This window comes from Dinoponera quadriceps, unplaced genomic scaffold (genome assembly GCF_001313825.1).
Source record: "Dinoponera quadriceps isolate SergipeBrazil2010 unplaced genomic scaffold, ASM131382v1 scaffold2853, whole genome shotgun sequence".
NCBI classification, from domain to species: Eukaryota; Metazoa; Arthropoda; class Insecta; order Hymenoptera; family Formicidae; genus Dinoponera; species Dinoponera quadriceps.
In genome coordinates this window covers 15,311-29,984 of record NW_014556915.1, presented here as the reverse complement: position 1 = coordinate 29,984, position 14,674 = coordinate 15,311, and the positions used below count along the sequence as shown (strand labels likewise).

Below are 14,674 nucleotides of genomic sequence, written 5' to 3'. Positions count from 1 at the left end.
ATATATTTATTTATTTATTTATTTATTTATTTATTTATTTATTTATATAAAAGGCAGGGCAAAATATGGAAACCCTGAAATATTTTGAGAACGGTGCATTTTAGCAAAAAAAATTATTCAGAAAAAAGATTTCGGATTTTCAGGGCGGAACTCAATAGTGAACTTTGGCTTTGAGGTCGAATTTTAAAATCATTTGAAGGTCAACTTGTTTATTTTTTAATTGAAATCTGTAGATTTTATTGCATATTATAATAGTCTTTATTAAGACCTTACTAAAACACCGTAAAAAAATATTTTACATTAAGTACATTTCGAGTTATAAAACTTAAATTTGTAATACCGCCGGCATAAACATTACACAAGGTAGGTATAAAGACTCCACAGTTCGTCATTTCCGTAGTAATTTCTGACCCCAAAACCTCTCTGTTGTGTGTGTGTGTGTGTGTGTGTGTGTGTGTGTGTGTGTGTGTGTGTGTGTGTGTGTGTGAACAGAGATACACCGTGGGGTTCTTATCTCTGCTGATATACACACACATAGCAGAGAGGGTTTAGAGTAAAAAAATATTACGGGAATGACGAATCGTAGGGTCCTTATCGCTACTGACACACAAACACACATTTACACGCGCGCACGCACGCGCACATATACACACATACATCACAGATGGTTTAGAATCAGAAAATACTATCGGATTGACGAATCATGGGATCCTTATATTTACCTTGGGTAACGCTAATGCCGGCGGAATTACAACTTTGGTAAAGTCTCAAAAAATGCTATAATAATGTGCGATATATTTAGAGGACATTTACACACACACACATGATGATATATATCTATATATATATTCAGCGTAACAGTCCGCATAACTTTGTAGGCACTTCCGGTTGTGTAAATAAAAGTTTGGAGGGTGAACATTAATCTATTTCAGACATGCTACAACACGTAATAAAAAAAATTTGGAAAGATTATTTTTTCATAAGAAAGTCAAGGACACCTTAAATTTTTTAAATGGCACCATGCTATTTTTTTCCATAATATTGTAGAGGATTTTAAGAAGAATTCATCGCACGCATATAAGAAATATCGCTTTTATTTAGATTTAACATAACATTTGCAGCATTATTTGAAATAACAGTACTTATTAGCTTTGACTATCTGAAATCTCAATATAAACACTGAAAGTTATGTGGGGACAACTTTCGCATTATAAATGCACTTTATAACATCCATCATTATTAGTATCAATATTCTCCTAGCCTTCTTCTTAAGTGGATAGTAATCGTTGTTATTAATTAATGTCTGGTGTGGCATATTAGATCGTTATTTAATTGGACCGTATTTTTATGAAGGAAATTTAACATCACATCGATATTTAAATTTTCTCAATACAAAATTGCCAAAATTAATACGAAATATCCTCATGATAGTAGCATGTATTTCCAACAGGACGGTAGCTCACTCACCCTGCACAGATAGTTCAAACTTATCTTCGGGATACTTAGGAAAATAGTGTTATAAATATATATGAACCAGTCCGATGGCCAGCACATTCTCCGGATTTATCTCCATTGGATTTCTTTTTATGGGGATTTCTGCAATCCGTTGTATATGAAACACTTATTTAATAATTCGAGACCTTCGAAAAAAGATAATTACAATTTGTACAGCTTTAGATCCAAATAGTTTAATAGCTGCTATGACTAGTAATTTGTTAAAAAGAGCAGAAATTTGTGTTGCAGAAGGAGACAAGCAATTTGCACGTTTGCTTATACAAGTTACTGATAATCACTTATAATGAAGGATGTTATCCTCTTGAAGTCCTCTACAATATTATGAAAAAGAATAGCATGGTGCCATTTAAAAAATTCAAAGTGTCCTTGAATTTTTATGAAAAAAATGTTATTTCCAAATTTTTTATTGCATGTTGAGGCATACATGAAATAAATAAATGTGTGTGTGTGTGTGTGTGTGTTTATTGATTTATTTATATTTATATATATTACATGATATATATTATATTGTTTTTTATTATATTATAGTTCATTATCATCTACGGTTTAATGGGTTACGAACCTTTAACATACGAAGACTACATTTATCCTATTTGGGCAAACGTATTGGGTTGGTTGGTCGCATGTTCTTCTATCATTATGATCCCAGGTATGGCGATTTACAAAATCATGAGCACGCCCGGATCTATTGTTCAAGTAAGTGTTCATTTAAACAATTTGTTACATAATTTAATATACAATTTGATAATATAAGAATATTTATTTAGTTTAAGAATTAACGAGTATGTAAGAAATTATACACATTTATACACACGGGTATGTATTATATATAAAGTTTGCTAAAACTACTTAATATTTTGAAACTTATACATTTTCCAAAAATATGTTTCATACGAAAGTTACGAGATTTTAAATTATTCATTACATATAGCAATATTAATATAATCTTTAATAGCGTTGTCAAGATTATGTTAAGACCATTTCGAAATTTTTCAGTGCGAGCTCATTTTTTATTACCTCTTCATATAGTCTATCTAAAGAATTTTTCAAAACATTATAATAAAATATTTCTTGCAAATATTTTTCTAAATATTCTTGAAGTTATTTTGTTTGATAGTTACAATACCATCGGCATTTGCATAATCCAATCTGTTATCCAACTGCGTAGAGGTGACATGGTCACATTTAAATCTTTTTCGATAATTCTCTGCTGACACACACACACGCGCGCGCGCCCACACACGCACACACACACACACACATATCGGGTGTTTCAGATCATCTGTATACCCCATTTAAAAATAAGAGAAGTTGTTATTTTGAAGAATGTGTCAAACAAAAGTGTAGGGTATACAAGGGCGGTTCAATAAGTACCCGTGTTAGAAATGAAGACACCATTTTTTCAAAAAATTTTTTTTTATTTTTCAACATAGTCCCCTTTTAGAAAGATACACTTCTCCCAACGTTCCTGCCATTTTTTTAACCCCTCCAAAAAATAGGATTTGTCAAACTCTCCAAAATACGCCTCTGTCTCGGCGATGACTTCCTCGTTTGAGCTAAATTTTTTTCCCGCGAGCCATTTCTTCATGTTAGGGAACAAGAAAAAGTCGCAAGGAGCCAGATCGGGTGAATACGGGGGGTGCGGCAGCAATTCATAACGCAATTCATGCAGTTTGGCGGCGACAACTCCGGATGAATGTGCTTTCCACCGCGGCACCCATCGAGCCGACAATTTTTTCATCGCCAACTTATCATGTAAAATATTAATTGCCGTTCCGGTCGACACACCTACGGCCTTTGCTACTTCGCGCATTTTTGTTCGTCGATCAGCGAGAATCATGTCGTGGACTTTTTGAATGAATTCCTCGGTAACCACGTCTGCCGGGCGTCCTGGTCGCTCCTCATCAAAAACGGATGTTCGCCCACGTTTAAATTCGTTGAACCAATATCTAACTGTGGTCATAGATGGCGAAGTGTCCCCATAAACAGCATCCAACTTTGCTTTTATCTCTTCGCATTTTTTCACATTCAAAATTAAAAAGCGAATTACCGAACGATACTGCCCTATTTCCATCTTAGCGAAAATCACGAAACACGTCTTACTCGAATGGCTGCCAAATCCAAACTAACCTATCAATCAGTCTGNTTGGGTAGCGTCGCCAAGGTTAAAACAAGATCAACTTGAATATTTTTAATGGAACCTCCTTGATTTTATAGAATATTATTATAGCCTTTGTTATCTAACCTACCAATCAGTCTGCAATTTGTTTTGCTGTCGTTTGATAGATGATAGCACACGATGATAACACCAACTTCCCTCAGGAACGCCCTCTGTCGTCTAACACGGGTACTTATTGAACCGCCCTCGTAAATGATCCATTTACTGATATTATCAGTTTGACTTTGGGTGGCTTTGCCAACGTCAGAACAAAGTCATATTGAATTTTTTTAACGGTACCCACTAGATTTTATTACATATTATAATAGCTTTTTTGAGACCTTGCCAAAATATTGAAATAAAATACTTTTACATTAAGTACTTCTCAAGTTATAAAGCTTGAAAATTGCAATACTGCCCGCATTAGCACTACCCAAGGTAGATACAAAGCCCCCACGGCTCGTCAATTCTCTATTTTCTTACCCGAAAACCTCTCTGTTGTGTATGAGTGTATACATGCGCATGTGTGAATATGTGTATTCACCCCGCGAGGTCCTCATCTCTGCTGATATACGCACGCACGTACGCACACACACACACATATATTCACAGCAAAGAAGATTTGTAATCAGAAAATATTACGGGAGTGATAAACCGTTGGGTACTTATATGTTTCTTGAATACTGATAATGCCGGCGGTATAACTCGAAAAGTACTAAATGCAAAAAATATTTTATTGTAGTGAAGTGGTGTTAGGAAGATCTCAACAAAGGCTATAATAATATTCTATAAAATCAAGGAGGTTCCATTAAAAATATTCAAGTTGATCTTGTTTTAACCTTGGCGACGCTACCCAAATTCAAACTGATAATATCAGTAAATTAATCTTTTCATACCCTACAATTTTTGTCTGAAAAATTTTTCAAAATAACCACTTTCTTCGTTTTTAAATGTGGTGTTCGCGTGGTCTGAAACACACGGTAGATACACATATACACAAAAGATCTGTAAATCCGACCATGCAAACTCCACGTGGCACATTTTGAACAATGTTAATGCTAACGATACCGTAAATCTCTAATTCCATAATTCGGAAAATACCTAAATGGAAAGATATTCTATTATAATATCCTATTATAGCGTTTTGAAAAATTCTCGATATAAGCTATATATGAATATGCAATAAAAATAGATGTCCCCATTTTAAAAATATTAAATTTATCTTTAATGATATTAATAAAGCTATTCCAGGTTATACTAATATTGTTTTATATAACGCATCACTTAAAATTCTACAACTTTTGTATGAAGCATATTTCAAAAATGCATAGTTTTCAAAATATTAAGTAATTTTTACACTTTTGGTAAACCCTGTATAACATAACGCATGGGTATATACAAAAGTCAAACAAAGATCATTGAGAAAACAATTAAATTTTGGATGTATATGGCTATAAAGAGAAAGAACACCTCTAGGAAGTTATAGTTGTATTTATAGCAAGTCGTATAGTTTTAGGACGGTGCAGAAAGCAAAGAGGGGAAAACATTGCACTACTTTCACGACAGAATTTTCTCTTTATTCATAAACATTAATAGTAGAAAGAATTGTGTGATCCGACTAGCAATCAGGACATTCCTGATTTCGGACTGAGAGGTGAAATAAGCCACTAAACATTTGGTAACGGGAAACGAGGCTTCGTGCAAAATTGACTGATGCTATACAATAAAAATCAAAATAATTTTCTACAACCGTCATTGAAATAGAAATTGAAAAGTTCAAGTACTTCCACACTCCGGCAAGTTACGCATAATAAACTTAGAAATGGAAAAATATAACATCGCTAAATTTAGTCTTGCAAATACTCATTAGAGAAGCAAAAGCCATTTTCAGAAGGATCACTGATAGGTGTACCAATTATTTTTTAGAACATAATAATGAAAGCAAAAAATATTCCCACCATGCAATCAAATCTAAATAATTTCATTATAGGATATAACATCGTGAGTGAAAGAATAATATATCTGAGACTTCTAAGTATTTTCACCATCATCGACATTATACAATTATATTCTGCAATAACTGAGATAGATTAGCAAAGTTTAAAATAATACTCTGAAGAAAAAAGTTTATCTATAATCATATTTATTTATATAAAATAATATATAAAATATATATAAAATTTATATATGAAATTTGATCATTCATGATAATATGATTACATATGCAATAATATATAATTATATTGGGAGTATGAATAAGTTCTCGCCGTTTTTTGTAAAAATAAATCCTTTATTAAAAAAAAAAAATAATAAAAAAATAAGTCAATTAAAGTATTGCCCATCGCTGGAGACTACTTTTTCCCATCTTTCTGGCAGCATTAGAATTCCACGTCGAAAAAACGACACTTCTTTTGCGGCTATCCACGAATAGATCCATTTTTTCGTTTCTTAATGCGAAATGAAATGCTGCTCAGCCAGGCCGTTAGTTATCGATCGAAATAAATAGTAATCAGAAGGCGCAATGTCTGGAGAGTACGGCGGGTGGGGTAGGACTTCCCATTTCAGCGTTTCCAGGTATGTTTTGACCGGTGACGCGACATGCGGCCGAGCGTTATCATGCAGCAAAATCACCTTATCATGTCTTTGCTCATATTGCGGCCGTTTTTCTTTCAATGTTCGGCTCAAACACATCAATTGTCGTCAATAAAGATCTCCTGTGATGGTTTGGTTGGGTTGGAGCAGCTCGTAATACACTACCTCCAGCTGATCCCACTAAATGCACAGCATGAGCTTGGAACCGTGGATATTCCGCTTTGGCGTTGATTCTACTGCTTCGCCGGGCTTAACCCACGATTTTTTACGCTTGGGATTACTGCAGTATATCCACTTTTCATCACCTGTTGAAACAGCTGTTCACACGTGACAAGACGCCGTTCGACGTCTCTCGGCTTCAGTTCGTACGGCACCCAAAATCTTTCCTTTTGTATCATTCCTAATGCTGTCAGACGTTTCGAAACTGTAGTTCGATCAACTCCTAATGATTTTGCAACATCGGATTGCGTCTGACATGGATCTTCAGCAAGTAATGTTTTCAATTCTTCGTCTTGAAACTTTTTTGGTGCACCAATGCATTCTCTATCTTGAACATCAAAATCACCATTTTTAAATCGGTTAAACCAATCTCTGCATGTTCTTTCCGACAGAGCATGATCACCATAGGTTTCTACAAGATTTCTGTGTACTTCAGCTGCAGATTTCTTCTGAATAAAATAGTGCAGTAAAATTCCCCGCAAGAACGGTTTATTTAGCACGAAATTTGACATGTTTTACGTTACAAAAAGAAAATGTTCTTTATAGGTTAATGGAAAGACACGCACTGATTTTAAACATAGGTTATAGAACTTCAATATAGATGCGTCATCATCTTGAACTATACACAGAAAATTTTTATATCGCCATCTGATGGTGAAACGGCGAGAACTTATTCACACTCCCAATATATGACAAGTATAACTTCAAATATAATTTTACGGTGTCCGCCAAAAGTTCTGGAACGGTTAATTATTTCAAAAAATAATGATTATAAAAAATGTTTGGAGCAAAAGTTGTAGAGTTTAAAAAGCTATCAGACATTGTCAATGGTTTGCCCTTGGAATGTTGAAAATCGTTATTAAGATTAAGATAAAAATCTTAATTAGAACTACCTAATCTTCGTTATATTCTTTTAGTTGACGTTGAAACGTTTCCGAAACACTGGTTATACACTTTATTTCCATAAAAAGTTTTCAAGTTATGAAGCTTGAAAGTTACAATACCGCCGACATTAGCATTACCCAAGGTGTACTGCGTAGAATTTGCAAGGTCGGATTTATACCTCTTTTGTGTGTGTGTGTGTGTGTGTGTGTGTGTGTGTGTGCTAATAGAAATAAAGACTCCACATACACTCACACTCAGCAGAGAGGGATTAAAGTCATTAAAATACTATGGGAGTGACGCACCATGGAATCCTAATATCTGCTGATAAGTACGCACACACATACACGAGGTGTAAATCCGACCGCGCAACTTCCACGCGATATACGTTGGGTAATGTTAATGCTAGCGGTATTGCAACTTTCAAGCTCGATAATTCGGAAAGTTCTAAGGAAAAAGGTGAATAGCCAGTGTTTCGCAAACGTTTTGAAGACAGCTATAAGAATATGTAACGAGAAATAGGGAATTCCAATTCAGATTTTTATTTTGACATTAATATGACATTAATAACGCTTTTCAACGTCATTCTAAAGCCAAACAAATATCAATATCTGAAAGCTTTTTTAAATCCTACAACTTTTGTCCCAAACATTTTTTTTTATCATTATTTTTTAAAATAATTAGCCGTTTCGTAACTGTTGGCAGACGCAATATATGCTCATATGCACTCATATGTGGATATATATAAGATTACATATAGAATTATATATAATCTTATGTGATTACAGATAATATATATATATAATCATATATGATTATATATAATTACATTTACTTATAAATAATTATATATTATTACAATTGTATAAAATTTTGTAAACAATTATATATCATGTGTGTTCACAACGTCAATACGGTCGAAATAGCTAGCGCCGGTTGTTCGGATATCGAGCAAATGTCGACTCGACTACAGGGTCTCGCCGGAAAAGCTCACGACTCTCCCGGTACGGGGTATCGGACACCTGCGACCCACCTGGCCGGCGAAGAGCAGGAATTGAGGCTAAGGCTTAAGTGTCCTTGAACGAGGACCGACCTTGTTGTCGGCGGAACGGTTCCTTTGCAGCGGAATCAATTCGGCCGTGAACGACTCACGTTGCCGACGACGGAAGTCAGTTGTCTCTCTATGCGGCAGACACTGGGTCTTCAGAGACTCACTTTGCCGACGACGGAAATCGGTCTAACTTTTCCGCTGAGAAGTGTGGTGATCTACACTCTTCCGGGTGTAGTGGAGCCTCTGCTCCCGGTGACCTAGCAGCCGGCCCTCACCGGACCGCGACGAAGGTCCGCTGAGACGCTCGCCGCGTGAAGCGCCCGACCTCCAAGACCTTGACTTATCGGTAACAACCGTTACCCTGTAATTCTGCAGATGCAGAGGATGACAAGAGCCACTTGTACGCGCTCTGTCTGCTCTTCTCCCCGTCCGACTCCGGTGCTCCGCGAAGAAAGCCTCCCCGCCCTCGGCGATCGGGCGCTCCGATAATCTCCTCAATCTAAAGGTAGATATTGGAAGAGACACGGATTACCTGTGCCTAGAGACTCGTGCCTAGAAACAAAGTTACCAAACACTGCGATAACACAGAGTCGAAGCAAACAATGATCCGCACTGTTCGCTGCAGGTTACAATACCAATTCGTAGGAGATCCTGTGGAGTAATACGGCCACGATTTGCTGTTCTGACACCAAGGCACTGAAGGCCAATCTACCACCAAGACAACCTTCACAATGCCCAATGCACAGAACCGAGTTCCACGCAAGACGTACCAGCACCGGGATCAACCGTTTCGTCGACCTGAGTGCTATAGAAGACGAAAACGGTCTGCCGCTCGCTTCGGCTGAGCGCTCTCTAATAGCCGCCCGCGAGCGAGTTCGTTCACGAACGGACTATCGGGCAGCACGCCGCCTCGTGGTGTGCGCCGCTATTTACGGCGGCGAGAGTCCGGCGCGCGCGGGACTACCTCGCCTGGCGTGCTGCAATTCGGCGGTTCTGGCTCTCACTATGGCGAGACTCATTCAATCCGCAACAAAGTAACTTATTTCTCGACCTCTATGAATAATCAACTATGGCACCTATTCAAATTTAATTTTTTCCCGCCGTATAGTGGTTTTAGAGCGCCAGCCTTCAGCTTTGAAACGAAATATAATTGTGGGCGTTACTGTTGATATAACCTCAAAAAATAGTAGCGAAAGCGACGTGATTCAAAAAACAGCATCTGAGGCACTGCCTCCTTTTCGTATTCCAACTGAAGAAAATGCCACCGAGGCTAAGAAAATAATATGCTCGGTCTTGAAAAATGAAAATATCTTATAAGACGTGTAAAAAGTGGTTTCAAAAATTTCGGGCAATTTCAACTTCTAGGATGAAGAACGCACTGGACAATCGAAGAAAGTTAAAGACGAACAATTATAACAGCTCTTAGAAGGAAATCCTTATCAAACGTAATCGGAGCTGGCAAATGCATTTGCTATAACTCAACAAGTCATTTCGAAACATCTATGTAAGCTTGATGAGATTCAAAAGGGAAATCATTGGCTCTTGCATGTGCTCAGTCCTGAAAACAGAGAAAATCGCCTCGACACAGCTATGCCCTTACTATGAAGATTCAAGAAGAAGGATTTTTTCCACAAAATAATGACTGATGATAAAAAATGGGTACTGTTGTTGCTGTGCTTGTTGAGGACGAGAAAGGAGTTATTTATTGCGAATACAAATTAGTTCGGTCCGTTTTTGTGCTCAAAAATGCATTTATTTCAGAACAAAATAAATTAACAGATTAATCAAAGTATTGTCCATCGCTGGCTACTACTTTTTCACACTTCTCAGACAATTTTCGAATTCCATCTCAAAAAAATGTCTCGTCTTTTGAGGCGATCCAAGTTAGGTGCCAATTTTCGATTTCTGCGAAAAAAGTAAACCAATGACCTGCCAAATCGTGCTGCATCCGTCGGAACAACCAATAATCAGAAGGAGCAATGTCCGGAGAATACGACGTGTGCGGTAAAATATTCGACTTGAGTGTTTCCGAATAATTTTTTACGATTTTTGCGACAAGAGGCCGAGCGTTATCATGCAGAAGAACAACTATGTCATGTCTTTGCTCTATTTCGGCCGTTCTTCTCGTAATGCACGGCTCAAACGAATCAAATGTAGCCTATATCGATGGCCCATAATGGTTGTAGCAGTTGTTGATTCGGATCTTCATCGAATAATGCCTCCAATTATTTGTCTTCGAATTTTTTTGGCTGTTTAGAGCGAGGCTTGTCTTCAACGCTGAAATCACCATTCTTGAAACGTGGAAACTATTCCCTACATGATTTATCAGTTGGAGCATTGTTACCATAAATTTCTACAAGCATACGATGCGCTTCAGCTGCACTTTTCTTCCAATTAAAGCAGGAAACTAAAACCTCCCGCAAATGCTGCTTAGTTAACACAAAATTTGACATATTCAACACAGTAAAAAACAGGGGTTTTGTATGAAACTCAAAGCGATATAAACTGGATATTGTTGACAGATGTTTAACCTCTCTGAAACCACCGAAATCAGCTATCACTATGAAACATTCATAACAGCCAGTGCCATCTTTCGAAAACGGACCGAACTAATTTGTACTCTCAATACTTTTTGAGTTATAAGATTTGAAATTCATAGTATCGGCTACAGTAGCATTACCCAAAGTGTACCACGTGGATGATCGAGAGACCCAGCCAGCTAAGGCAAGATCGTGAGGTAACCCAGGCAGCTGCAAGTCCGAAAGGTGTTCGAGCCAGCTAAAACAATATAACGTAATCATAAAAATGGCTAATGTTATTTTATATATTATTTGTTGATTAATTTGTAAGATGTTCGAAGGTAGCACCACTGATTTGTAGACAATATTGGGTCCGTTCTTCAAAATTTGTATCAGTACATAAGAAAACATCGCGTGAAATATTGTTGCGCGCCGTTCGGATCCTTTCCATCATGTTTTCTTTTATCGTTGATCTTTCATGATAAATTATATCTTTCATATAGACCCGCAAATAAAAATCGGCAGAAATTAGATCTGGTGATCTTGCTGGTCAACTTACTAGACTTTCTGGCAATCCATTTATTAGGAAAGTCCTGGTTAAGGAAATTTTTGACGATATTAGCATAGCGAGAACCTATTCCATCATGTTGGAACCATATTCTTCTATTTGTATACAAGTCAACATTTTCAAGCAAAATTGGAAAAATATCCTTTAGGATCTGTAAGTGATTTTCATCATTAATTATACTGTCAAAGTAATAGGGACCAATTAAATCATACTGTCAAAGTAATAGGAACCAATTAAATAGCTATTAACAATTCCGCAACAGACATTGAGATTCCAACAGTGCTGGTTGATTTGTTGCATCCAATGAGGATTAACTGGAGCCCAACAGTGATAATTATATTTATTTAATGTCATAACTGTAAAGTACTCATTACTGAACAAAACGGATCCAATATTGTCTACAAGTCAGTGGTGCTATCTTCAAACATCTTACAAATTAATCAACAAATAGTATATAAAATAACATTAGCCATTTTTAGGGTTACATTACATTGCCTTAGCTGGCTGGGACACCTCACGATTTTACCTTAACTGGTTGGGTCATCTCTCGATCATCCACGTAGTACACTTTGAGTAATGCTACTGTAGCCGATACTATAAATTAATAAGTATTTTAAAAAATCTCCATCATTTAGAAGTTGCTATGATGTCCACTGACAAAATAATAACCGTTTTCTTTGAATGTGCTCAGTTAAGGCTTGATTTAAGATTAAGTGATAAGAGTGCTATCTAGTGGCTTTCTGATATCTGCCTGCACTTGACTTTGGGATTCCCAGTGTTTGCTGAATTTCACGCAAAGATACATGTGGTTTTAAATGGTCTATCACCAAAACTGTAAAGAAGCCAAAATTCATCGCGTAATCATTGTCATTGTATCTTCTTCGTTGTCGATGAAAATTTCTTCTAAAATTTCTTATTTCAAATTTACGAATTGCGGTATTAATCGGATTCTGTCGTAAAGGAGATCGTCTTCGATACAATACTGCCGGTTTTCTGTAATTGCGCCGATATACACTTAAGATGAAAAGAAAGTCGACAATTTCGTTCGCCGAGTAATCGAACATTTTTTTTCTTTTCACATGATAAAACAGATTCTAAAACGGCAGTTTTCCGAAAATGTAGAAGAATGAAAAAATCAAGTGGAAATAAAGATAAGTTTAATTCTAATTTTCTATACGTTTTGATTAGTTTAAGAGTACCTAATGGTGTTCTTAATCTTAGGGTCAAATTTAAAGGTCATTTCAACATAAGAAACATATCGACATTTCATTTCTTAATAAGCTAAAAATATTTTCTGCATGTTCATTACATCTTATATTATAAGCCGTAATTGTTATCATCAAATCTATTCTTTAAATGCAAATGTCTTTTCTTGGCATAAATCAAATGGTCAAAATCAACTTTCACGTGGTACATCTTAGGTAATGCTAATGCAGGCAATACTATAACCTTCAAATCTTATAACTTAAAAAGTACATAACGAAAAAAATTTATTTATAGCGTCTTGGGAAGCTCTCGAGATAAGCTACAAGAATATGGAATGAAAAATAAAGAATTCTCTTTAAGAAATTGAAGATAACCTTCACGTGACCTTCAAATAATAATTCAAGATCATATCGTTCCAACCATCTTAAGTCCTCTTCGAAACTATACAACTTTTATTCAAAACATTTTTTCTGAAATGCTTTCCTAAAGAGATAATCTAGTGGAAACTTTATATACGGGGTTAGACAAAAGTACGGAAACCCTAAAATAATTCAAGAACGGCGCAATTTGGCAAAAAATGGTTGAAACTGGTTTTGACTGAGAATGATTGAGAAAAGTTTTAGGATTAGCTTAGGATTTTTATACCGAAACTCAATGGTGATTTTGACTTCATTCGTTAGATCGAATTTGAAGATCACTTAAAGATCAACTTGTTTTTTAAGTGGAATATCCTAGATTTTATTGCACATTTTTGCAGGTTACCTCGAGAGCTTCTCAAATCACTATAATGATATATTTTTGCATTATGTATTTTTCGAGTAATAAGGCTTGCATTCGAGTAATAAAGTTGCAACACCGCCAGCATTAACCAAGGTAGATATAAGGATCCCACGGTTAGTCACTCCTATAGTATTTTCTGACTCCAAACTCTTTCTGCTGTGTGCGCGCGAATCTGTGCGTGTGTGCGTGTGTTTGTGTGTGTGTGTCAGCAGAGATAAGGACCTCGTGGTGTTAATGCAAAAATATTTTATTATAATGTTTCAAAAATCTCTTCAAGTAATCTACAAGAATATGCAAAAAAGAAATGATTCCATGTAAAAAAAGAAGATTAAAAGTCAAGCCAATATCACCACTATATGTCCCTCTCTAAACCATACAATTTTTTATTAAAATATTTTTTCAATTGACGCACCATTTCTAAAATATTTGAGTGTGTATTTTAAAATGGGACACCCTATATATATATATATATATTTGATCATATACAAAATACATATATATATTAGGGGGACCGGAAAGTAATGTCGTTTCTGCACATGTCGATATTTGATTGTCATTTGGTAGCTCATTACGTACTTGGAAGGCATGTCAAAGAGATTTTGAGGTTATTGTATCATATTTGCTTCTGAATAATTAAGTATTAGACTTTTTTTTTTGCAATTTGGGGTGAAATGGCCAGCCAAATACCAGAAGAGCATATCCGGCATTGTATGCTTTTTGAGTTTCGCAAGGGTAATACCGCAACTGCTGCGACTAAAAAAAAATGCGATGTTTATCCAAGCGCATTGGACCCTCGGATATTGCACCCTCGGATTACCATTTATTCCGATCACTGCAACATTGTCTTAGTGGCAAAAAATTAGAAAATTTTGATAATGTCCAAAATGCTATCTCGACATATTTTAGAAAAACCGATTGATTTTTACTGCTCCGGCATTGAAAATTTGTATACTAGATGGCAAAAGGTTGTTGATAGCGAAGGTGAATATATTGTTGATTAGAAATAAAAACTTGTTAAAAATGTAGTCGTGTGAATTTAACTTAAGAAAGCGACATTGCTTTCCGGTCCCCCTAATATATATATTTATATATATATATAACTTAATATACTTGTACAATACTTATATATAAAATATATAATTATATTTGACCAATATATATATATATATATATATATATATATA

At 35.8% G+C, this 14,674-nt stretch overlaps 1 protein-coding gene across 1 annotated transcript in view; it reads left to right on the top strand.

The window, feature by feature from the left end:
* Positions 1-2,053: 2,053 nt before the first annotated feature.
* The window catches only part of LOC106748381 (sodium- and chloride-dependent GABA transporter 1-like), a 25,425-nt gene continuing 12,804 nt past the window's right edge, over positions 2,054-14,674 (top strand). Inside the window, exon 1 of the mRNA XM_014626836.1 lies at positions 2,054-2,211. Coding sequence (XP_014482322.1) covers positions 2,065-2,211 — 147 coding nt within the window. The 5' untranslated portion in view covers positions 2,054-2,064. The remainder of the gene's footprint in view (positions 2,212-14,674) is intronic.